At 49.0% G+C, this 23,386-nt stretch overlaps 2 protein-coding genes across 5 annotated transcripts; both read left to right on the top strand.

The window, feature by feature from the left end:
• The first annotated feature begins 1,237 nt into the window (after nucleotides 1–1,237).
• Nucleotides 1,238–17,556, top strand: heatr1 (HEAT repeat containing 1). Of its 2 annotated transcripts, none has more exons than XM_076987898.1 (45): nucleotides 1,238–1,363; nucleotides 1,825–1,978; nucleotides 2,091–2,307; nucleotides 2,514–2,655; nucleotides 2,757–2,858; nucleotides 2,968–3,114; nucleotides 3,252–3,463; nucleotides 3,658–3,782; nucleotides 3,926–4,031; nucleotides 4,151–4,255; nucleotides 4,512–4,629; nucleotides 4,820–4,927; nucleotides 5,893–5,988; nucleotides 6,221–6,309; nucleotides 6,513–6,724; nucleotides 6,885–7,006; nucleotides 7,130–7,336; nucleotides 7,434–7,605; nucleotides 7,843–7,991; nucleotides 8,214–8,406; nucleotides 8,505–8,677; nucleotides 8,930–9,088; nucleotides 9,181–9,423; nucleotides 9,586–9,717; nucleotides 9,869–9,972; nucleotides 10,127–10,264; nucleotides 10,556–10,671; nucleotides 10,836–10,957; nucleotides 11,044–11,172; nucleotides 11,671–11,898; nucleotides 12,102–12,231; nucleotides 12,374–12,534; nucleotides 12,658–12,710; nucleotides 12,785–12,908; nucleotides 12,991–13,131; nucleotides 13,395–13,696; nucleotides 13,889–14,039; nucleotides 14,149–14,307; nucleotides 14,500–14,634; nucleotides 14,756–14,860; nucleotides 15,043–15,211; nucleotides 15,653–15,852; nucleotides 16,307–16,465; nucleotides 16,667–16,775; nucleotides 16,988–17,556. In XM_076987898.1, exons 2-45 carry the CDS (start codon nucleotides 1,837–1,839, stop codon nucleotides 17,074–17,076), a joined length of 6,495 nt encoding a protein of 2,164 aa, XP_076844013.1. In that variant the 5' UTR covers nucleotides 1,238–1,363; nucleotides 1,825–1,836; the 3' UTR covers nucleotides 17,077–17,556. The 2 variants fall into 2 exon arrangements, with proteins under 2 accessions (XP_076844013.1, XP_076844012.1); XM_076987897.1 differs by having other exon boundaries at nucleotides 1,345–1,453.
• A 505-nt stretch (nucleotides 17,557–18,061) lies between these two features.
• On the top strand, nucleotides 18,062–23,371 carry arg1 (arginase 1). Of its 3 annotated transcripts, none has more exons than XM_076987865.1 (8): nucleotides 18,062–18,300; nucleotides 18,465–18,537; nucleotides 19,727–19,901; nucleotides 20,033–20,192; nucleotides 20,872–20,966; nucleotides 21,057–21,161; nucleotides 21,260–21,396; nucleotides 23,078–23,371. In XM_076987865.1, exons 1-8 carry the CDS (start codon nucleotides 18,205–18,207, stop codon nucleotides 23,239–23,241), a joined length of 1,005 nt encoding a protein of 334 aa, XP_076843980.1. In that variant the 5' UTR covers nucleotides 18,062–18,204; the 3' UTR covers nucleotides 23,242–23,371. The 3 variants fall into 3 exon arrangements, with proteins under 3 accessions (XP_076843980.1, XP_076843981.1, XP_076843982.1); XM_076987866.1 differs by having other exon boundaries at nucleotides 18,152–18,300; nucleotides 18,432–18,537; XM_076987867.1 differs by having other exon boundaries at nucleotides 18,165–18,300; nucleotides 18,437–18,537.
• Nucleotides 23,372–23,386: the final 15 nt, after the last annotated feature.

Here is a 23,386-nt window from a genome sequence, read left to right as displayed (position 1 = left end):
GCGTGCTGTTCCGCATAAATACACATAAGAGCAGCCGTGTATTAAGTGTTCGTCGGCTTCACTACAGAGTGAAAGCGTGTGTAGGTTCGCCTGACGGTAATGTGCTGTAATAGTTTTAGCCTGCGGTTAGATGACAAGAGATGGCATCAGTATGTGTAGATAATGTATATGTGCAATGCATGTGCAGATAATGTACATGTGCAATGTATGTGCAGAGATGTGTTCTACAACAGACCCTCACTTCATGCGTTTAGCTTTAAGAGCTGGACTGAAGAGAAACAACCCCCCACACCCATTTTTGACTTTCACTCGTTTGCTAATGAACTAGGGTGATGCGATCCTGTGATTATACTAAATGATGGTTACTGCATTTCACTTTTTTCAGTTATTATACTATGTGACTAGACCATAATTTCATAACAAATTATGCTTTGCTGTCTCGAAAGCGGCATATTTAACCCAGCAAAGCGATGCTGAGACAGCGGTTTTGGATCATCCAGGCAAAATGCTAATGCTGCAGGATTACTGTCAACGCTGTGCACTCCATGTATATCGATATGTCTCGATACGGTGTAACGACACTTTCAGGCTCTTTCAATTAAATACCTATATTTGACTATTAGTGATCCCAAATCAATAATACTGTTAGTGATCCCAAATCAATAATACTGTTATCAATACGGTCAGCGCCGGTGCGTTTCGTCTGTACACTTCAGTTCGTGAAGAAGAAGCTAACGAAATGCGTTTTGAGGTCAGTCTTGCATTTCCCTTATTGCCATTTCGAATGGGATTTGGAGAAAATAAATTGTTCCCAAAAAAATATAACGCACATCATTCTTCATATTGTTTCTATCTCAACAGCGCTTTTCACCGTATTACACCAGCGCTCATGCGCTCACCCAGTACCATCTGCTTTACTGGCAGATTCACCCTATTCACGCCACCTGCTGGTGCAGTTTATTCACCACCGTCATGCATTGTATATAAGCCACTCTTTGTAAAGTTTTAACCTTGGAAACCCTGGAATATGTTAAAAATGTTAAAATGCTTAAAACATTTTTTTAAATTTTATATTTTGTATTGCAGCTAATATACGGCAATTTACCCTACACTTGCTAATTTGAATATTAAACGATCTTGAGCACGCGGTGCATGAACTAATTTTACTTTGGTAGAGTGAATTTTATTCATAAAGTCTATTACTTTGACACGTACGTCTTCACATTCTTACCTGACGCCTCTCAACAGTGCCCGAAGAAACGGCGCACCCATCACAGCAGGTGGCGCTGTGGCCCTCACAACATCAACTGCCCTTACAGCTAAACAAAAGAAGAAGTGGTCTCCAGCACATGTGGGACCAAAGGCAAGAGCAGTTTGTTTCTTTGGTTGTCGTATTCGGTTCTGTAGTTCAACTCTACTGTATTACAGGTTTCACTAGTCAGCGGATGAGCAAGTGTGTTTTTGTTTTGGTGTTATTCTCTGTTTGATAAAACGTTCGCTAGCTAACTTTTAACTTGTGAACCGCGTAGTTAGCTAAGTTAGCTATGGTAGACACATAGCAAGCATAACTAACAACTTCTATACCTATGTAATAAGAGAAAATAATGGTTTGACTAGTTTTCACTGGGGAAATCAATCATTTCTTTTGTGAAATGATTACTGGGACAGGCGACAGGTCAACAGGTCATTGGAGACAGCTCGCTAAATTGGCATCTTTATCCCAGTGAGATTATAGTCCTCTAGGTCGTGAGCTGTCTGCTTTTACACTATGGGTTGTTATGTCATACTTGAAGCCTCACAATAGTTTTGTTTTTACCTTTGCAGAAAGTATTTAAGATGACATCTTTAGCCCACCAGTTGAAACGGCTCGCTTTGCCGCAAAATGACCCAAATCTGCTCAGCCGGCGCGAGGTGGCCTCCGTGCTGTTCGAGCCCAAAGATGCGGCGAGCATGGACCGGAGCACGTTCTATGCGCTGGGTGCGACATCCTCCTCACACGCGCTACTCCACATATGATCCCCATAAAGATGTCTTCCTGGTACCAATACGAGTTTGTCCATAATTTTATTTTTATTCTATTTTTTGTACAGGCTGCACGGGGCTGGAGGAGCTCCTGGGGATCGAACCTGCGTTTGCGGAGTTCCAGGAGACCCTCTTCAGTCAGGCTTCCCTAAGCTTGGAGAGGAGTGTGCAGGATAAAGCTGTCAACAAGCAGCTGGACAGGGGCATCACACTTTTCCTCACACGCCTCTCCCCGTATTTCTTGCTCAAACCAGCCCTGAAGTGTCTGGAATGGTTGGTTCACAGGTGATGTATCTCTTGTGCCTTTTCAGAGCCTAGGACATCTCTAATTCATGCCCTATTTCTAAACTCCGTTACTACCATGGTGACGCCTGTAATAAAATCTGGTATTTTCATGTCCTAGTTCCTATACCTGTTTATTTTCTTTAGGCATGAATGGAGAGCAAATGAAATAATACGTTTGTTTTTTCCCTCTTCTGATTGTGTTTCAGGTTCCACATTCACTTGTACAACCAAGACAGCCTGGTTGCCTGCGTCTTGCCATATCATGAAACTAAAATGTTTGTCAGAGTCATTCAGCTTTTAAAGATAGAGGATCCCACCCACCGATGGCACTGGCTCCATGGACTTCAGGTGATGCATTTTGTGTTGTCAGGAGAATGTTAACCTAGAAGCTTTATGATGAAGCCCTGCAGTACCATCTGTGTTATTAACACGCACCTCTGCCCCTTCAGAAACCTGGTGTTCCACTGGCCAGAAGCACTCTGCTGACTCATTGCTATAAAGACCTGAGCTTCATGGATTTCATCTGTACCTTGGTGACAAAGTCGGTCAAGGTAGACCACCTTTACCCAGCCTTAACTTTGTTGTGGTTGACCACAGAGGGCTAGAATGTCGTGACCTGCTTAACACCGTGGCCCGGTTAAAACCTTCTGTATGTCCTAGGCCTACTCGGGAGCGGTCCATGACGGACAGTGTGCACAGTTGCGCGTGGTTTTCTCATTCTACGCAGCGGCCATTGTCCCAGCCCTGGAGGCGACGGAGAAAGTTACGGATTCGATCATAGCCAAGCTCCTACCCTACGTGCAGCTGGTAAGACCCAGTCTTAAGCGGCTGCTTTGTCCGAAACACATGGACGTGGTTGTCGCAAAGAGCCCACTTTGAGACTGGGTCGCAGGCAGTAAATTTCACCATCGCCAAATGTTTATCTATGTATTTTTTTGCCACAGGGTTTGAAGTCGGAACTGGTGGACTACAAAGCTGCCACCTACATGATCGTGGCCCAGCTGGCCGTGCAGGTGGTGATGCAGACTGGGCTGGTGGAGTCGCTGGCCGTCCAGCTGAGCCGCTCGTTAGGCCGCACTCCGGCGCTGGCCTCAGAGGGCCTGGCTTGCCTCATTGTTCTCCTGCAGAACCAGAAGGAAGCTACTGTTGGCCCAAAGTGAGTTTCGGGGTCTTCTTCCCCTCTTGGCCCAAAGGGAATCCCACGGTGGTTTTATCGTGTCATTCTGTGAGATTTTTGACAGTTTGGTTTGTTAGTTTGCGCTTTGGGTCTGAAGGTGTGTGGGAGGCGATGGTAGTGGATCGGCTGTGATTGTGATCTGTGTCTGATCAGAATCTCTCACCCCTCCCCAGGGCCTTTGGGTACCTGTGTGCTGTGCCCACTCTCGTGCCCACCCTCCAGGGCATTGCAGCGTCCTATGACATCAGTCCACTGCTGCGTTACCTTCTGCCACACCTCGTCCAGTCAGTCTTTGCAGGTAGTTACTAACACCAAACTCATGGGTTCAATTCCGAGAGAAAGCACACACTGGTATTCATACTGTTGAATATGTAATTATGAATCTGTATAATTGTGCTGTAACTGCTCCAAATGAAGATCTCTTATTCTGCTTCGACACAGAAGAGCTTCAGGGCGAGAGCTCAGATGGCTCTACCCACAGCCACCTCCTCGAGTCCATCCTCCAAACCCTTCCCTTCAACAGCGACCTTGAGGGCACCATGGTGAGGTAAGCGCTGGGATAGGCCCAAACCATGCTCTCCACGCACCAGACAGACTCTCCACGCCCCCAGCCACATGCCACGCCCACTGACGACTGTTGTGGTAACCGCCGTTTGGTGTTGGCAGGCTCCTCCTTGACGGATACGTGTCTGCGGGTGCTGAACTGTCCGCAGACGCACTCTCCTCCTTCAGCGGGAAGGTGCAGCCAATCATCAGAGTCTTCGAGCACAAGTGAGTGTTGGCCTAAAACTCCAAGTAACCGCCAACCCTTTGTCTGACTGAAAGGTTGCACTTAAACTTGTAGTGCTGGGTTAGTCCCGAGGGTCAGGGTTAGTGTTAACCTGTAAGTTTGTCTGTTTGGTTGTGTCAGGTCAGTGTGGAGCTAGTGTTGGGTGGGTTTCTGTGTTTGTGTTAACCTGTAACTGTCTCTTTGGTTCTGTTGGGTCGGGTTCGTTCTCTCTATCCCTAACCCTGTCTGTTCCGGCAGATGTCCTGGTGCTCTGGATGCAGTTCTTGAGGTCCGTATGAATGAGGAGAACTCAGAACAGCGAAACAACCTTCTCCATCACTTTCTGTCTTTGACTTTGAGCTGCGGAAAATATCAGGTTTGTGGAGAAGCCTGCATGCTGTTCTCTATCTGGATGTTATTACAGTGAGGAGCTTTTGTAGAGTTCAGGGTGCGTTATGAGCCAGGTGCTTCAGGAGCACTGCTGTGAACATGAGCTTCCTCCACACATTGGATGTGTATTGCAGAGCTGGATGCCTGGACTTGGCTAAGTGTGTGTGTGTGTTTAGGTTTTGCCAGACTCGGACACCTCTCTGTTGCTCAGTCTTAACCACCCTTTGTCCTCTGTGAGGAACATGGCAGTAGATTATCTGAAAGAGATTCTCATCTCTGGAAAGGTGAGTGTCCACCTCATTTACTAGCACACAGTTTACCACACAATGTAGACCACATATGTCAAAGTCAAGGCCCGCGGGCCAGATCCGGCCCGCGAATTGATTATCTATGGCCCCCTGCATGATATTTAATTACTATTAGAACCGGCCCGCAGGCCACAGCCGCCCGATGGTGTTTTGCACGCACAAACACTACATTCCCCACAATGCAACGGTAGCCCGCGAAGTCACTGCAGCGCACACAAGCGGCGAGGGTCCGCGCGGTGAAAATGACGCGATCGCAGTGGCTCCGCCCGTGCGCGAGGGCGTCGCACGCTGTTGATTCGCAAGGTCATGCACCTCTCGAATTTTGTAACTGCGCGCACCAGTTAAACTTAATTAAGTTAGATTTTTATACATATAGTCGAAATGATTCGAAATAATTCGCTTTTTTATTCACATCATTTAATGGTTGTTTATTTTCAAAACGCCCAATCTTAACGTCTTCACGTTCTCTCATGTTTTGTCCTGGAATTACAAGAGGCTCATATTTGTTAACGTAATACATTTGTTGTGAAATGAAGTCGTTACATTTTTAAGCATTTTCAAGTACTTTAGCCTAAATTCCAGCACTTATCAAACCTTTATTACTTTATTAATTTAATGTACAGGACATGTTTTCTTTGAAGGAAGTTTGTTTTTATCTGTTTGCTTGTTGAAAAATGTTTTCACTTGAAATTACTGACAGATCCATAAGAAAATAGTGCTTTATTCATTTAAACATTAAATAATATACACTGTGTTGGGTCTTGGTTCAATAGGCTATGTGCAATCATTTCAATATGTTTTAATAAACATTGAACCAGTCCGGCCCTCGGCTTGTAGCAAATTTGTTTTTTTGGCCCTCTGTGTATTTGACTTTGACATCCCTGATGTAGACTATACTGAGCTGTGTGTGTGTGTATGTGTGTGTGTGTGTGTGTTGGCAGGAGGGATTTGACGAGGCATTTCTGAACGATGCTCTACTAGAGAGGTTAAAGGATGATGTTCCTGAGGTCGTAATGTCAGCAGTTTCAGCCCTGCATGTGAGTTGGAAGCCTCCCTGTGAACCCCGACCTCTGTCAGGAGCAGCCGTGTCCTTCTGAGGCACAAGCTTTAGTTCAGACTGCTTCAAACTGCTGGTCAGAATGTTGTTTTGTGAGTAGTGAGTTCAGAGTTCCTGATTTAGCTCAAGTCTTCATTCGGTCTCCTGTTTTAGCAGGTTTGTTTAAGCCTGCCAAAGCCTGGTTCTGTAATTGTTTCTGATTGGCTCCCCAGCTGTATGTTGAGCATGTGGACCCAGAGAACACGACTTCTTCCCTCATTTCTGTTCTCCACCGCACCGAGCCGTCAGCCGTCGGGCGATGGTGAGTGTGTTGGGCTCGCCTCCATGTCCATAACCTTATTCGTGCTCCCACACCCCACATACGGTCCTGTGTGATATGTGCTTTTAACATTGACGACTCAAGAAGGTATGGTGCGCCCTCTGCTGGATGACTACAGTCTCAACACCTTTACATGTCTTGCGGCGCCCCGGTCGGTAGAGTTACTAATGACTGCGGCCCTGCAGGTGTCCGGTGTTGAAGGAGGCTGTCCGAATGCTCGATGACCCGCGCCTCACCGCTGGCAGACCCGATCTCCGCATGCGGATTGGCTGGGATCTCCTGCCCTTTCTGCTCGTGACCAATCCTGCGGCAGAGCAGCCAGAGCTGCAGCTGGCACTGTGTGTGTCGGAGACCCAGCTGCTCTCCCAGCACCCTCTCACCCAGGGCTGGGGCAAAGGTACGATTATACACGATTATACATGATTATACACGATTATACACGATTATACACGCTTTACAGATCACATGATCATTTATATCATATGCTCATAATGTTTATTAGCAATGGGTGACCTGTGTGTGTGTGTGTGTGTGTGTGTGTGTGTGTGTCTGGACAGCCTTTGGTGCTGTTCTGGAGAAAACTGCTCCAGCAGATGTGGTGGGCGTGGCCAGCCAGGTGTTTACAAGCACTCTGACTTCAAACCTCGCTTGCATGGAGCCACTGGCCAGACGCAATGCGGTAAGAGCCACCGTCGCCTCAGCAACTCAGAGTTCCTGCTGTCTAGAGTCATAGTTATTAAGAAAAAGAGGAGATAAATATTGTTTCTGATGTTATGTTATGTTTGTGCTTGCGTGTACACAGATCGTGAGTGTGTGCGCGCTGCTGGCCCGGCCGGCCGTGACCGTGCGGGACAGGGCGGTGTTCGTGGTGCTGAGTGGTGTCCTGCTGCAGGCCCTCGGGCCCCTGAGTGAGAGCCAGCACCTCCACACTGCTCAGACCCTCCTAGGCCTGCTGGAGCCCACGCTGAGGACCCTCCCCACACTGGGCCAGGAGGAGGAGCCAGAGGAGGTCTGGCGCACCCACTCTCCCATTTACACACGCCCACTACTGCCGGAGTCATGGGTGAACATGATCATTTTATCCCCACCCCTTGTTTCTCTGGCAGCCGCCCACGGAGCAGTGGGAGGGGCCGAGCCCGCCCACAGACGCCCTGCTGGCCACCTTCCTGTCCAAGCTGCACAGCGGGCAGCATGCGGAGAAGGAGCAGGGCCTCATCCTCCTCGCTCTCCTCCGGTACTTCATCACCGTCCTCAAATGCCCAGAGCCTACGTTCAAAGGTATCGCGAGGCATTCGCCTGGTGGGCGGGACAGCTGGGGGAGGGGCTTGCGTCTCGGGTCTCTGACTTTTTAGGTTCAGGGTCAAGAAACATTTATGGAAGTGGGCTTTAGAGTTCAGTAAAAAAAATGTGTGTTGAATGATTGTGTTCTATACTTTTTTCTTTGGTTTTTGTAATATCAGAAAAGGACTAGAAACCAAACTTAATATGTTTGACATTCTGGCTGTGCATTTGCAGACGATCCCTGGTGGAACCCCGAGAAGCTGGACGCCAGCACCTGCTGTTACCTTCAGCTGCTGTGCCGGCTGCTGGACGTGGTGGTGGGCGGGGCCACCCATGGGCCCCTCGCCCCCTGCTTCAGGACCCTACTGCAACCTCTGCTCCAGGTACGGCCCACAACAGCTCCACCTGCTGGAGATCCCACGTTAACACACTGAAAAAGACTCGTCGAAATCCCAGAAAGTTTTAACATGTTTTTATTAAGTCGAGAGTCCAGATAGACCCATTCAGCCTTGTGGGATGTGCAGGGATATGCACACGACTCTAGCTGTGGTAGGAAAGCTCTGAGCACAGGTGTGTTTCTAACCTGCTGCCCTGTGGACGCTCAGGTGCACCTGAACGCGACTGAGCACCTCTTCAGGTTCCTGCCTCTCCTGTGGGTCAACAGCAGTAACCTAGGTGACCAGGCGGAGTTCCGCGTGACGCCGTTGCTGCAGACGCGAGCCCTGTGCGTGGGCCGGGCCCTGCTCACCACCGTCCCCGCCCAGGCACTTCAGGCACTTGCCTCTGCCTCCTCACCGGGTACGGCTCCCCCTAGAGGCCGCCAGCAGCAGTGCTGTCATGTTTTTGGGTTCTTCCCTTACCCCGAGGCCGAGCGCTCACCCTTCTCCTGCCCACAGTGGTCCCGTCACTGTTGACGTGTCTGGGCTGCACGTCTGTGGAGGTGAGGAGAGCCGCGCTGTCTGTCCTCAAGCTGCTCGACGGTGCCACTACCTCGCTATACTGCCCCCTGGTGGAGAAACTGCTCGGCATGGCCGAGGAGCTCATCGCTGACCCGGCCTACCTCAGCCAGGTGCTCTGCCCTCAGCAGCACATGTTAAAACACTAAATGCAGCAGACGTTGTGTTCTGTTTGTGTGTACTATGTAACATTTTAGCATAGTAAAAGTATGTGTGTGTGTGTGCGCGCATGTGTGTGTGTGTGTGTGTGTGTGTGTGTGTGTGTGTGTGTGTGTGTGTGTGTGCGCGTGCGCGTGTGTGCGTGTGTGCGCGTGTGTGTGTGTGCATGCGTGCGCATGTGTGTGCGTGTGTGCGTGCTACTGCAGGCTCTAGGCAGGCTGTATGAGGAGGCGGGGTCCTCGGGGAAGGTTGGGGCCCGGCTGGTGATGGCAGTGGAGCAGCTTCTCCACTGTGTGCAGTCCCCAGACTGCCCCTGCCACATGGCCAAAGTGCTTCTCCAAGCCCTGCGTGACGTCAACGGAGAGGTGTGGGACACACACACACACCACAGCAAATGCTCTACATACACTTGCAAACAAAACAAGCTGTAATTTTTGTCCCCATCTGTCCGTGCCAGGCGGTGTTGTCTATGCTCCTGCCGGCCGTGGAGCGTCTCCTGGAGCAGCGTGCTCCGGACACGGCTCCCCTGTTGCCGGACGAGGCCCTGCTCCTGTGTCTCCTGCTGGGAAAGTACAGCCCTGCGGCCGCGCCTCTCCTCACCCGCCACCCCCGCGCCCTGGAGCTCTTCATCACCGCGTTGGGCACCTCCTCCACGACCCACCCCGGCATGGCGAGTGTCCAGGTCGTCGCTGTGGAGCAGGTGGGTTATGCCTACACCCGTCTGCCCTGGAGAGCAACGATCCACCCGATGTTCTCCTCACACTCCGCCTCGTCCCATCCCACCATCGGCCTTTATTGTCTGTGCGTACATACTGGTTTTTGCGTTAGGACTGAGTGGACATGTTTTTCTTGCTGAAAACAGATCACCAAGGCATTCTTTGCGGCTCTGGCAGATGACAAGATACAGCAGAGGATTCTGGGAGCGCTCTTTGATGCGTTGGTGGACACCAAAGACCCAATCTGCTCCCAGAGCATCAGTAGCATCTTCAAAGGGGTAAGCAGATGGCTAATGGTGGAATTGGCAGAGCTACTGCAGCAAGATCAAACTCCCTAAGAAGAACCTTCAGAGGAACATCTGACTGCAAAATTAACAAAAAAATTGTTGAGGGAGGCAAAAAAGAGAAAGATGTGTGTGTTTGTTCCAGATCACTGTAGATGCTGAGCTGGTGGCTAACGAGCTGTCTCCCCTGAACAAGCCTAAAGTGTCAGCAAGCGTACAGCAAACTCGCAGAAGCAAGCTACAACTCAAGTATGCATACGGTCAACCTGACCCCAAGCTCTAGTTGGCCCAAACCCGACCACGCCGTTCCGTGGGTTGGCCTAAATGTGACCACTCTGTGGGGTGGCCAAACTAGGTTATCCCATACTACAAATGCTAATGTCCGTTGCTCCCCACCCATAAGGAAGGTGCCGGACGCTGCACCTGAAGAGGGCGCCTTTTCCTGGACCAGGGTCACCCTCATCCTGGAGCTCCTGCAGCACAAGAAGAAGCTGAAGCGACCTCAGATGTTGGTTCCTGCGCTCTTCAACCTGCTGGCCAGGTAAAGCCCCACACTCCCCTTTCAAAGCCCACTCACCACCACTGAATTCTTCCCAGAATTCCCTACAGTGCAGAGCAATGACCACGTACATCTGGTCTGCATTATCCTAGTCACTGGTATTCATGATTCTTTAAATTATTTATTAGTTCCTTATGATGAAATGAGATATTTGTGTTTAACATTATTCCTTATCATGAGATTCAGAGTGAAATTGCTTAGTAACAAAGGGTTTGGGCTGGTTGACACCGGCTGTGTGTGGGGATGCTTCACTCCATCGTCTGTGTGCCGCAGGTGTTTGGAGGCGTCGCCGGAGCAGGAGAACATGGAGTACACCAAACAGCTGCTGCTCAGGGTTCTTCTCAACGTCTGCCAGAAGCTCTCACCACACGGGGGCACCATCAGCAAGGGTAGGTGTGCCCAAGCCCCACCCACATCCTTCCCACCACCCTTCCTCCATGCTCCGCCCTGCCCACATGCCCCTCCCACATGCCCTTCCCCATCACCACACCCACTCAGTGCTTTCCAGCTGGCCAGGCTGTTATATCGTTCTCTGCTCCGTCTTCCGTCGCAGACGTGCTGGATGAGGACAAGTTCAGTGTGGAGCTGGTGGTGCAGTGTGTGCGTACGTCTGTGGTTCCTCAGACACACCACCACGCACTCCTCCTGCTCAGCGCCGCTGCCGGGATCTTCCCGGTGAGTCCCACCGCGCTCCCATATGCCGACACCTCCCCCCTTACCCCCAAGACCTGCCTAACCTCCAATTGTGCCTCACCCTACAGGAGAAGGTCCTGCACAACGTCATGGCCATCTTCACCTTCATGGGCGCTAACGTCATGCGTCTGGATGATGCTTACAGCCTGCAAGTCATAAGCAGGACCGTGCAGGCAATCATCCCTGCCCTCATCCGCGTACGTTTACCCTCCCGTCGTGGAGAGGCCCTCGAAAATGAAGACTAGCATGGTTTATGTTTGTTACCCAGATGTAGCATGATTTAAACATGTTCAAAATGGCTTCATCGGTGTCAAATAGTTTAAAAGGTTTTAAAATGTTTTTTAAATGTTGTTTAATTGAAACTTCCCTTGAGCTCATTAGCATAATCATTTAGATATGTGTTATTATTAACGGGCCGCCCAATGGAGGATGGGTTCCCTTTTGAGTCTTGGTCCTCCCAAGGTTTCTTCCTATTCCCCATCATCATAGGGAGTTTTTCCTTGCCACTGTCGCCTTTGGCTTGCTCATTAGGGATTTGGACCCATAGTATTGTTAACATTGTAAATCCTGTAAAGCGCTTTGTGACAACATGTGTTGTGAAAAGCTCTATACAAATATATTTGATTTGATTTATTAACATAATTGCAGTTGGAATGTTGATTGTTTGATTTGGTGTCATCGTGACCTCTCTCCAGGCGCACGAGGGCACGAGCGCCCGCTCACAGGCCAACACCGAGACCGTGGTGACCCGTATCCTGCGTGTCTTCGTCGACGCCCTGCCGCACGTCCCCGAGCACAGGCGCCTCCCCCTCCTGGGGCAGCTGCTGGCTGCACTTGGGCCTGCCCGATTCCTCTGGGTCCTATTGCTCCTCCTGTTTGAGCAGCATACCGCCGCCGGCGGCCCCCATTCGGCACCCGAGAAGGTACGCGGTCTTCACATCTGCGCTCCACTCGCCTCTCGGGCATAAATGTGGAGGAAAGGATCCAGATAGGGAAAAATTACCACCGACAAATATTTGTGGAGATGTTCTTCCTTCGTCTCTCCTCTGTCAGGGAGCTAGCCTGTCAGGGAGCTGATTTCTTAGGAGCCTTTGAAGCTGTTGATTGGTGCCTCTGCGTGTTCTAGGAGGCGGTTCTCGAGCGGGACCAGGAGTTCTGGGTGTCAGTGTGTTGCGAGTTTGAGGTGCGGGAGCAGCTCGTCTCATTCGTCAAGGTCCTGCAGTTCCTCGTGGCCCTGCCCCAAGACAAAGAGCAGGGTGAGAGCTCCGCCCCCGTCCACATCATCACTGCAGAATACATGGGGGGGGGGGGGGGGGGGACTTCTGTTTGTTTGTTGATGCTCCTGTGATCCCCTGTGTGGCTGAGGCGTCGTCTGTCTGCTGCTGTGCTTCCCTGTAGTCCCGGAGAGGACAGGCGCGAGGGGGAAGAAGCAGGATGCGAGTGTGGCTGACGTGATCTTCAGTGTGGAGGCTCACAGCGGCAAGGAGCTCCGCCATTTTAAGTTCCTCGCCGTGTCTTTCATGGCTCACCTCCTGGCCTCCGGCAGCTTTGTGGGAAAGGTGAGCCCCCCCTCCCCCACCTGATCACACCCGCAACCTCTGACCACTCCGTTGACCTCTGACCCATACCATCTAAAACACTTGGGAATGGCATTAGCAAGACTTCATGTTTGACTCACTCAGGTGGCCGACTGTGAGGACCTGAAGGAACAAGGCCTGCAGGAACTTGAGCAGAGGTGAGACAGTTCCTTTGATGTTCCTCAGAGGTAAAAAAAAAACAATCGTTTTGATGTGTGATGTCTGTGTTCAGTCTGCTGGAGGAGACTCTTCGCTACATCCATGCTGTAGCCCTGTGTGTGGAGAAAAACTCCGACCAGCCCACCGCCAAGTTCTGGAGGGCGCTGCTCACCAAGTCATACGACATCTTGGACAAGGTAGTACCTTGCTGTAGAACCTTCTAGACACGCTTTAAGGTGGTACGTGCAGTCGGTTCACTTTGCACTTATTCTCTGAAAGGTGAATGCCCTGTTGCCAACGGACACGTTCATCACGGTGGTGCGGGGGCTGATGGGTAACGAGCTGCCGTCGGTGCGGAGAAAGGCGCTGGAGCTGCTCAACAACAGGCTGCAGCACAAAACGCAGTGGGAGGAGCCACAGGTGCAGACAGACACGCCCCCTCAGGCTTCCTGCCCACTTTAAACTTAAACACTGGCATTTCAAGGCTGTTCTTGAAATGCCTCATTTAACGTCATTTTAGAGCCTTTCGAATACAAGAGTTCTTGCTTGTAAAGCTGCAGACATGAGGGGGGTGATGCTAGTATGCTAGTACTCACGTGGGCACCTGTAGATGTTTGGAATGACGTGCATGGATTCAACACCTCTTACCTTAAAATGACCTCCTGAGTCCATTTCTGTCCCAGGTGGCCATGCTGCTGGGACTCATCGGCGACCTCCTGAGCATTGTGGGTCGTGGCCACGGCCAGGCCGGCGGCCAGGAGGAAGAGGAGCAGGCCATCAACAGGCAAACGGCCCTCTACGCACTCAAGCTGATGTGCCGCAGTTTCGGCTCCGGCCACCAGGAGGCGTTCTTACCGGTGCTGAGCCAGACGGTGGAGCTGGTTGCGGACCCTGAGGAGGAGAGGAACGTCACGGGCAGTGCACTGCTGTGTGTGGCTGAGATCACGAGCGCGCTAAAGGCCCTCGCCATCCCCCACATACACAGGTACAGAGGGAACGGTGGCCAGGGTGGACAAGTACTTTCTCTACAATTACGCATTGCTGACTACAAAACTGTAGAGGTTTACTGGCCAATGAAAAATGTCTTTCTGATCATTGACCCACAGTTCCCTCCTAAAACGAATCCCTGTGTGTGTGTGTGTGTGTGTGTGTGTGTGTGTGTGTGTGTGTGTGTCAGGTTAATGCCAGCACTACTGCAGGCCCTGAAGGAGCGTAAGGATCTGTTATCTAATGAGGTATACTTACTGAGTGCAGTCACAGCCCTGCAGAGAACAGCAGAAACTCTGCCCCACTTCATCAGCCCCTACCTCGAGGGGACCGTGTCCCAGGTAACACACGCACCCCGCAACACACTGCAGACCAGTGTCCGTTTACTCTGGGGTTTCGGGTTGACTGTAATACAGCACTGTCTCTCCTCCCCCCACTGTTGTGCTGCAGGTGGCGCGCCTGACACGGGTCGCCGAGCGCCTGTCGTCCTGCACCCAGCTCACAGCGAGGCTCACCTCCCTCAGCTCTACGCTGGCCACAAAGGTCTCCCCCAGGGTCCTAATGCCCACCATCACCAAGTGTTACAGCAGAATGGTGGACTCCCAGCAGGTGGGTGGGTGGGTGGGTGTGTGTGTGGAAAAGGAAATGCCTCAGTCATGCTTTGAGTCATTGTTCTGTATGAAGACCTCATGATCCTGATCTGAAAATGTTGATGCAAATATATTGTAGTGCTTCGTGTAAATCTTCATTGTACGGTACAAGTGCTGAAAGCATGCATGTGTGTCCTGCCCTCTGGTTCAGAGCCGTCTCGGTCCACTCCTGAACATCCTGAAGGAGCACATTGGTCACATGGAGAAGGATCAGCTAGCTTCCCACCAATCAGAGCTCACCTCCTTCTTCCTCTCTGCCCTTGAGTTCCGTGCCAAGCACTGCCAGGTAACCGTCCCACGTCCTTCCAGTACTTTGGCCGTTACTACTGACTGAAGTCTTCCATTGCTAAAGAATAAGTGTTACTGTGCGCTACCTTGGAAACATGCTGAGTGGTCTGGTTGGACAGGGGCACCTGGAGAAGACGGCGGAGATCGAGGGTCATGTCATAGACTGCCTGCTGGTGATGGTGATGAAGCTCTCTGAGGTCACGTTCAGGCCTCTGTTCTTTAAGGTACGGGGAAGCTTCACCGAGACTCACTCAGCTTCACGTATCCAAAGCCCAAGTGTGCAGAGATGGTCCCACAACCCCTTTATTAACTGCACCGCAAAGAGACCGCTGTCGCTCGGAACAAAAGAAAAGCCACTTCTTTAATAGCGTGGGAACTCTAAACATCTCCTTCTGTTCTTCGGCAGCTCTTCGACTGGAGCAGGATGCAAGGGTCGTCCAAAGTGCACACGCTGACCTTCTGCAGACTGGCTGATCGCCTTGCAGACAAACTGAAGGGCCTGTTCGTGCTGTTCGCCGGGCAACTGGTGAAACCCTTCTCAGACCTGCTTCAACGACTCAACGCCTCCCTCACAGGTAGCCCCGCCTTCCTTGTAGGTGGCCCCCGGCCCCTGCAGTACACTTGGTTAGTGTGTTATCATTTTTTGGTCAGGTGCTGATTATATTTGAACAGAAACTCAAAGAATATTAATGGAAGGTATTACTTTCACCAGAACTTGGCCAGCATGGCAAAGAAAACCCTTAATGGTTAAAAAAATTGAATAAAAATTGACTGGTTTTGAGCAGCAGTGTCACCTTCCCTCAGGGTGCAGGGCCACCTGTGGTTGGTCAAAACGCTGAGCATTCTGTAATCTGGGTTTGTTCAGCAGATGTGGGCTCTTGATGACAGTGACTGTGATTGCATTCCTCTGCCTTACAGGAGTATACCAAAGGCGTGTGTATCGCTATGCTCTGAAGATGGAGAGAAACACCACTATGTTAATGATCTGTCCATTACTCTCTATGCTCTTCATTTAGACGAGGCCTTCTTCACCTCAGAGGAGGAGGATGATGATGATGACAGCGATGAAGGTAACGAAGATAAAAGCAATGTACAGAAGAGCTGCCTGCTCCTGGAGTACATACTGGACTGCCTGCACAAGATCTTCCTGTATGACACACAGCGCTTCCTCAGCAAAGAGCGAGCGGATGCTCTCCTGAGCCCCCTGGTGGATCAGGTTGGTATGACCACGGGTCTAGGCACTAAGAAGAGACAGCTTTGGGACTTCAGAAGCTCAGCCTCCCCTTGTACTGTAGAACCAGGGTTGTGCGCAAATACATGAGCGTTAAGTGTTGCCAGGGGGTGTGGCTCCAGAACAGTGGGAGGATATTATAGGCTCCCTAGGTCTGTCATGGCAATACTGTATGTTATTACAAAACACTTTCTCTTGTCGGTACTCAAAACTAAGCCTTGTTGTTGAAGTGGAAACTCCAGTGTAACTTGACCTCAAGCGTCATGCTAGGAAAGACCAAATATTCAAGAGGGTTCTTGTGCATTTCTCTCCATCACCCAGTCGAACATTCACAGGTGCTTCAGTTCACTCCTCTCCAGCTTCTGCTTCTGGGCAACAAGGGTGTTGATTCTGCGTCTGGTGTTGATGGTGTGTGTGTGTGTGTGTGGTGTGTCCACAGTTGGAGAACATGCTAGGTGGAGAGCAGGTGTACCAGAGCCGTGTCACCCAGCACCTAGTACCATGCATCGCTCAGTTCTCTGTCGCCATGGGCGACGACTCGCAGTGGAAAGTCCTGAACTATAAGATCCTGCTGAAGACCCGCCACAGCTCCCCCAAGGTAACGCGGGACTGAGAGGCTGCCAGGGCATTGGGCAGTAATGCGGGAATAATCCTGACAGCAGCAGGACGTTCTCACTTTCTCCTGACTCATGTTCTGTCCTGCTTAGCAGCTGATGCTGGAGATATGGGACCTTAGATGGTGCCAATAGTGTGTGTGATGGGTTGTGTGTGTGTATTCATGTGTTCCTGTCTGGTGCAGGTTCGATTCTCTGCTCTGCTCATGGTTCTTGAGCTGGCTGGCAAACTGAAGGAAAACTACACAGTCCTGCTGCCAGAGACGATCCCCTTCCTGGCTGAGCTCATGGAAGGTAGGCTCTGCACGTGTTGTGTGTGAGACAATGTTCATATGTCTCCTAACACAGGATGGATATCTGCATTTCTATCAGCAGAAGCTAGTATGGGAGCCTTTTCCCTGTAATTAACCATGTCATTAACCCTAACTGTTGATAAAGTGGTCTCGAAATATTCTCTCCTAACCTCTGAGTGTCTCTGAGTATCAACACGCGATGTCTTCTTGTAGATGAGTGTGAAGAGGTGGAGCACCAGGTGCAGAATGTCATTCAGGAGATGGAGACCATCCTCGGGGAACCTCTGCAGAGCTACTTCTAACTCCAGCACCTCCTCACAGGGGCGGACTGGACTGCTTGCTTCCTGCTCCTTCCTGCCTCTCTGGGGGCTTCATTTAAAGTGGACAGCCTCTCCATGGAGTCTTGGCCCAGGACCCTCAGCACGACACGATTGCTCTTGGCGGGTTTACACATTAATTGGCTCCTTTGCACAAATGTGCGTAAAGCCAAGCTGGTCGGTGCAGGGCACGGTCACGGCCAGACCGGTGGACTCCAGAGCAGAGTCCCACGCATGACTGTGTGCTCACCTTACCTTAGACATTCAAAAAATGTGATATTAACCCCCAAGACCCTGTCAAATACTACCGATATAACAGCAGTGTGGTGTTCATTGGTTGTCTGGATTGTTTTGTGTATGTTTTCTTTTTTTATAAAAAACTTTTTTAAGCCTTGAAGAATGATTTGTATGCAGTGTTTCAAGGGGAAAATATATCTTAATGATTAAACAAGTAATTCAGCATAATGAAGATGGAAGCTGTGTTCTCCTTTACATCTAAATCAGTAATTACAGTAAGGAGCGTAGTGCTTTATTGTACATGTAAATTGATGGTGAATATTGATGTGAACGATCACCAATGGGGAATGATTTCCTACATTATAGGGCAACCATGTAGCCTTCACTTAAGTTGTAGCACATACTGTCCCATGGCGGTTCATCTGAACACGCATTGTGAATGGGGGTAGTGTGTTTTTTTGGTGGCAAACCTCTCTCAATCCAACAGTGACCATCACACGTAGATTAAATACCTCCAAGAAGTCGTCACTACTATATTTTTGTCACTACTATATAATTGTCGGCCAACCAAATAATATTTGTCCAGCAATGAACCGGCCAGAGTTTGGTTAAGGGGAAATTCGCGAGTCGGCAAGTAGTCTACAGCCTGGAAGTGTATACAAAACATTCCGTGTACATAAACGCTGCGCCCGATGTATTGATAACGTGACCATTAAGTGTAGGTGGTGAATGTAAAGGGTGGCGTTAGGGCGGCGCAAGAACTGCGCTTAAAAGGCTCGAGCCTTTGCTGCGACAGCCGTGTCGTCACTGTACGCTCGCTCCGTGTCGGAGACGCAGTGAAGCGGCAGTCCAAACGCCACCGGAGTCTTCCTCGCGATGAAGGGCTCCGCTGCTCTATACAGCGCCTTCAAGATACTCCGCAGAAACCACCACTCCGTCGGGATAATCGGCGCGCCTTTTTCTAAAGGGCAGGTGAGCCATAGTTCTTCTGGAAATAAAGAAAACCGTTTGACAGTTTTACGCATATTTGCATGTTCCAGGGACATACGGACATGTAATTGCCTGTGACCCTACTGTCTTTGTGTAATGTTTTGTTGATGAAGAATAGTCTCCAATAAATGACTGTCCTGCTTCAGCCCAGAGATGGTGTTCAACTGGGACCGGAGCTCATTCGCGCAGCCGGATTGGTAGAGAGACTTAAAGGGCAAGGTAGCGCAACTCTGCTACTCTCTTTCTAACCCCCCTCCCCATCACCCTCTACATGTACTGTGTGAATGAGAAACACTCTGCAAACAGAATTTTATGTAGAATTTTTTTTTTTTCTGTTAAATCCGTTTATCAGGTTTCTAACATCAAACCATGCAGATGTATTATATAGATGTAACATGATGTAGATGTTATATGATGTAACAAACAATTCTAAAGATTACATTGCAAAGTAAGCTCTAAAGTCAAGTAGGCAATTTTCTAGTCAAGCTTGTCATAAATCTTTAAACAAGTTCAGCCCTGATGCCCTTAGGGGAATTCCTCTGCATTTATTCTGTCAGCAGTGAAAACACACACCTGGAGAAAGAGGCCACCACCTGCTGTGGTACCAAAGGCTCAGTTGTGGTTAGATATCTTGCTCAAGGGCACGTGAGCCATAGGTTACGGCTGCTTCAGGGAACTGAACCATTAACCTTTCAGTCCTAAACCTGATAACCTTTAAGCCACAGCTGGAACTTCTATTTTTAAGTGGATTATTTCCACTAAGCTCTCTTCACATTGCTAATCAGTCGTGATTAAACCGATATGCTTACTATCCCAACGTGAAGTACTTCTCAGCCAGTGTGTGTGTATGTCTATTATCTGGTGTTTAATTCTTTTAACTTAAGAGACAAAACTGAATTAGCTCAGAATAATGCAGGATTTATTGACCTTGATTCTCGTGTGTGTGTGTGTGTGTGTGTGTGTGTAGGCAGGCATAGTAACTGTTCTGAGAAACCATGATAAATATGCATACACACAAACACCTTGTCACTGTGTCAGAGAGGTGACATTCCTGTCATTCTTCTGCCTGTGTGAATAGCAGAATGAGAAGTTGAACTTCTGCACAGTGTAAGGCAGTAGAACACAACAGTGCAAATCCCCGATAAATCCCCCACGATTCAATGCTTGGCCTGTTTTGATTGGTGTGTTTCCACTTACATTGTAGCTCCTGTTCGTCTGTCACTCGTTGGACTAAAACCTTCCACCGTTTGTTTCCACCATAACCATTTGCAATCTGTATTTACCAAACGCAGAGGCTGAATCTGAATTCTGACTCTCCCAGACACCTACACTCTACACAGGGCACAAGCTGCTCTTCCACTGGGACAGCTGAGATGATGTCTCACATAGGGTGTTGCTTCTCTCCCAGGCTGCACAGTGAAGGATTATGGGAATCTCACGTTCGAGGAAGTGGCCAACGACCAGGCCGTCGGGAGAACGAAGAGTCCACGGGCCGTCGGCCAGGCGAACAAACAGCTGGCCGATGCCGTGCAGAGGATCAAGACTGAGGGTCACGCTTGTGTCATGCTTGGAGGGGATCACAGGTGCAGCTGTTCGTTCAGAAACCCAACGCAGTTTCGACTGCTGATACTCGCACTATATCATTCCTATGTCCCAGGTGTAGCTTCTGAATTCCAGACCTGAAGTGGTTGTGTGCTTTGGATGATTCCTACAGTTTAGCGATCGGTTCGATCTATGGACACGCAGCCTGTGGAACCCAGCCGAGCGTGGTGTGGGTCGACGCCCACGCTGACATCAACACGCCCCTGACCACTCCCACCGGCAACATCCACGGGCAGCCCATGTCCTACCTCATTCACGAACTCCACTCCAAGGTGACTCACCGAGGCGCTTCTGCACTTGTGATTTATTCGAGTAAAGAATTCTGTCATGTACCTGCCCTGTGTTTGTAATAGGTTCCCCATCAACTACCAGAAATATGTAAAACATGTACATTCGTGTCTCGGTACGCTGCCTTTGCAGTTCTGGTGGAAATTATTAGTTTGCAAATGTTAAAGGGTTATGAACCATTATTGAATGACAAAGCTATGTTTAGTTTGGCTAAGGAGTGGTCTAAGGGAGTGTCGCAGAAACGTACATCTGGACATAAATGACCGATCATGTCATTCAGGTTTTGTGGTGACAAAAGGCAGACGCACATATAAAAACCTTGTCTGGAGCTTCAGGCAACTACTTCAGGCTTTGTCCTCTTTACAGGATCATCTCTGTGATATGGCTGAATAAACTCCATACAGGTTTCAAGCTGTCTTCCACTAGACTATATTAAACTTTTCAATAAAAGGTTTTAATATAATGGCACCTCCTGCTAGACATCACATGTACATTAATCTCTGGGATTTTGTATTACTTTTCTGAGCAGTTTATGAACAGATTTTCTGGCATGTGTCAATGCCTGATCTTTTTATTCCTTATTATTCAAGCATTTTGTAGTATTTTAGTGTTTGAGTTGTTATTTAATATTCATGCCATATTATTCTTCTATTTTTCACTTAGATTCCTGCAATGCCAAACTTCTCATGGTTAAAACCGTGCGTGTCTGCAGAAGATATTGTGTACATTGGGCTCAGAGACGTAGACCCAGAAGAACAGTAAGTTAAAAGCAAAAATACAGTGGCTGTTAATTGATTTTGGCAGCACTCACTTATACACAGATAACATTACACAATCTCACACTCCAGTTACATCCTGAAATACCTTGGCATCAAGACATTCTCCATGACAGAGGTCGATAGTCTTGGAATTGCCAAAGTTATGGAACAGACATGTGATCATATCTTTTCAAAGTAAGTATTCCAGATTGTCATATGTAAGGGCCATATGCTACGGTGAATATGGTCAGATCTGTCCAAACGTTTGGGAGATTTGCCTTATTGTGTGACAGGGTGAAGAAACCTATCCACCTTAGTTATGACATTGACGCCTTGGACCCGTCTGTGGCTCCTGCCACGGGGACCCCAGTGGTGGGAGGTCTGACGTACAGAGAGGGTATCTACATCACAGAGCAGCTCTGTCAAACAGGTCAGCCAAACCAAACCAAACGTGTATGAACATTATAGTAAAATATTCATGTTTTAAATATTTTATCTGATTAAAGTGGGAGTGGTTATACACACATGCATGAACGAATTAGATAGAAACATACTAACTGAAAAAAAAATAATATATAAAAATCTCACACACACACACACAGGCCACTTTATTAGGTACATCTTGCTAGTACCATGTTGGACCCCCTGTTGCTTTCAGAACTGCCTTAATCCGTCATGGCATAGATTCAACAAGGTACTGGAAACATTCCTCAGAGAGTCTGGTCTATATTGACATGATAGCATCACGCAGTAGCTGCAGATTTGTCGGCTGCACATCCATGATGCGAATCTCCCGTTCCACCACATCCCAAAGGTGCTCTATTGGATTGAGACCTGGTGACTGTGGAGGCCATGAGTACAGTGAACTCATTGTCATGTTCAAGAAACCAGACTGAGATGATTTGCGCTTTATGATATGGCACGTTATCCTGCTGGAAGTAAACATCAGAAGATAGGTATATTGGTCATAAAGGGATGGATATGGTCAGCAACAATGCTCAGGTAGATTGTGTCGTTGACACGATGCTCATTTGGTACTATGGGCCCAAAGTGTGCCAGAAAAATATCCCCAACACCATTGCACCACCACCACCAACCTGAACCGTTGATACAAGACAGGATGCTAAATTCTGACCCTACCATCTGAATGTTGCAGCAGAAATCGAGACTCATCAGACCAGGCAATGTTCTTCCAATCTTCCATTGTCCAGTTTTGGTGAGCCTGTGTGAATAGTAGCCTCAGTTTCCTGTTCATAGCTGACAGGAGTGGCACCCGGTGTGGTCTTCTGCTGTAGTCCATCCACCTCAAGGTTCAAAGTGTTGTGCGTTCAGAGATGCTCTTCTGCAAGCCTCAGTTGTAACAGCTGATTATTTGAGTTACTGTTGTCATTCTACCAGCTCGAACCAGTCTGGCCATTCTTCTCCGACCTCTGGCATCAACAAGGCATTTGCACCCGCAGAACTGCTGCTCACTGGATATTTCTTCTTTTTCGGACCATTCTCTGTAAACCCTAGAGATGGTTGTGCGTGAAAATCCCAGTAAATTGGCAGTTTCTAAAATACTCAGACCAGCCTGTCTGGCACCAACAACTATGCCACATTCAAAGTAACTTAAATCACCTTTCTTCCCCATTCTGGTGCTCGGTTTAAACTGCAGCAGATCGTCTTGGACATGTCTACATGCCTAAATGCATTGAGTTGCTGCCATGTGATTGGCTGATTTGACATTTGCATTAATGAGCATTTGGAGAGGTGTACCTAATAAAGAGGCCGTTGAGTGTGTGCATGTGTGTATAAATTATAAATATGTCCTTATATATAGTAAGCAGAACGGTATACATGTGAAGTGTATATACCAATAGCCTTTATAGAGAACTGTGTACACTCCTGGAACACAAACAGAACACTCACGCACTGTAGTCTACACTTTACAAATAGCCCACAATAAAGCGTTATAATTCTCTACAAAGCCTATGGTTAATACGTAAAAATATGTCAAATCAGATACAAGAAGTACTCAAATGGGTGGTAGCGTTTGGTATTGGACCAGATGGCTTGGCGCCAGCGCCAACACATCTGCGACTGACTAATCCCACACGCCTCACCCACAGGGCTGCTCTCTGCCGTTGATGTGGTGGAGGTGAACCCAAAGCGTGGAGGAACGGACACAGAGGTTCGCTCGACGGCGAACGCGGCGGCCGACCTCGTGCTGGGCTGCTTCGGGCGAGTCCGTGAAGGGTCGCATTCGGCCGGTTACAAAATACCAGATCCCTAAGCACAAACGGCCTTTTTCTTAGAGGACTTTTACTGTGACTTATCTTTTGTATAGTGTTTTATCGTTTACGATTCAAATTATACCCAAACGAAATGTAATTATCGCAATAAACCTTTTCTTTAAAAATGTTTTTAGTTGCATTCTG

The sequence above is a fragment of the Brachyhypopomus gauderio genome, unplaced genomic scaffold (assembly GCF_052324685.1).
Source record: "Brachyhypopomus gauderio isolate BG-103 unplaced genomic scaffold, BGAUD_0.2 sc57, whole genome shotgun sequence".
In the NCBI taxonomy this organism is placed as follows: Eukaryota; Metazoa; Chordata; class Actinopteri; order Gymnotiformes; family Hypopomidae; genus Brachyhypopomus; species Brachyhypopomus gauderio.
The sequence above is the reverse complement of the archived record's forward strand: the minus strand, read 5'-3'. Positions and strand labels throughout refer to the sequence as shown.

Bases quoted from the DNA above. Each gene is read 5' to 3' on its own strand.
- arg1 (XM_076987865.1), top strand. From the start codon at position 18,205: ATGAAGGGCTCCGCTGCTCTATACAGCGCCTTCAAGATACTCCGCAGA. The intron at 20,967-21,056 runs GTAAGTTAAAAG...CTCACACTCCAG, and splicing joins GACGTAGACCCAGAAGAACA to TTACATCCTGAAATACCTTG. The intron at 21,162-21,259 runs GTAAGTATTCCA...ATTGTGTGACAG, and splicing joins TGTGATCATATCTTTTCAAA to GGTGAAGAAACCTATCCACC.
- heatr1 (XM_076987898.1), top strand. From the start codon at position 1,837: ATGACATCTTTAGCCCACCAGTTGAAACGGCTCGCTTTGCCGCAAAAT. The intron at 2,656-2,756 runs GTGATGCATTTT...CTGCCCCTTCAG, and splicing joins ACTGGCTCCATGGACTTCAG to AAACCTGGTGTTCCACTGGC. The intron at 7,992-8,213 runs GTACGGCCCACA...GTGGACGCTCAG, and splicing joins TACTGCAACCTCTGCTCCAG to GTGCACCTGAACGCGACTGA.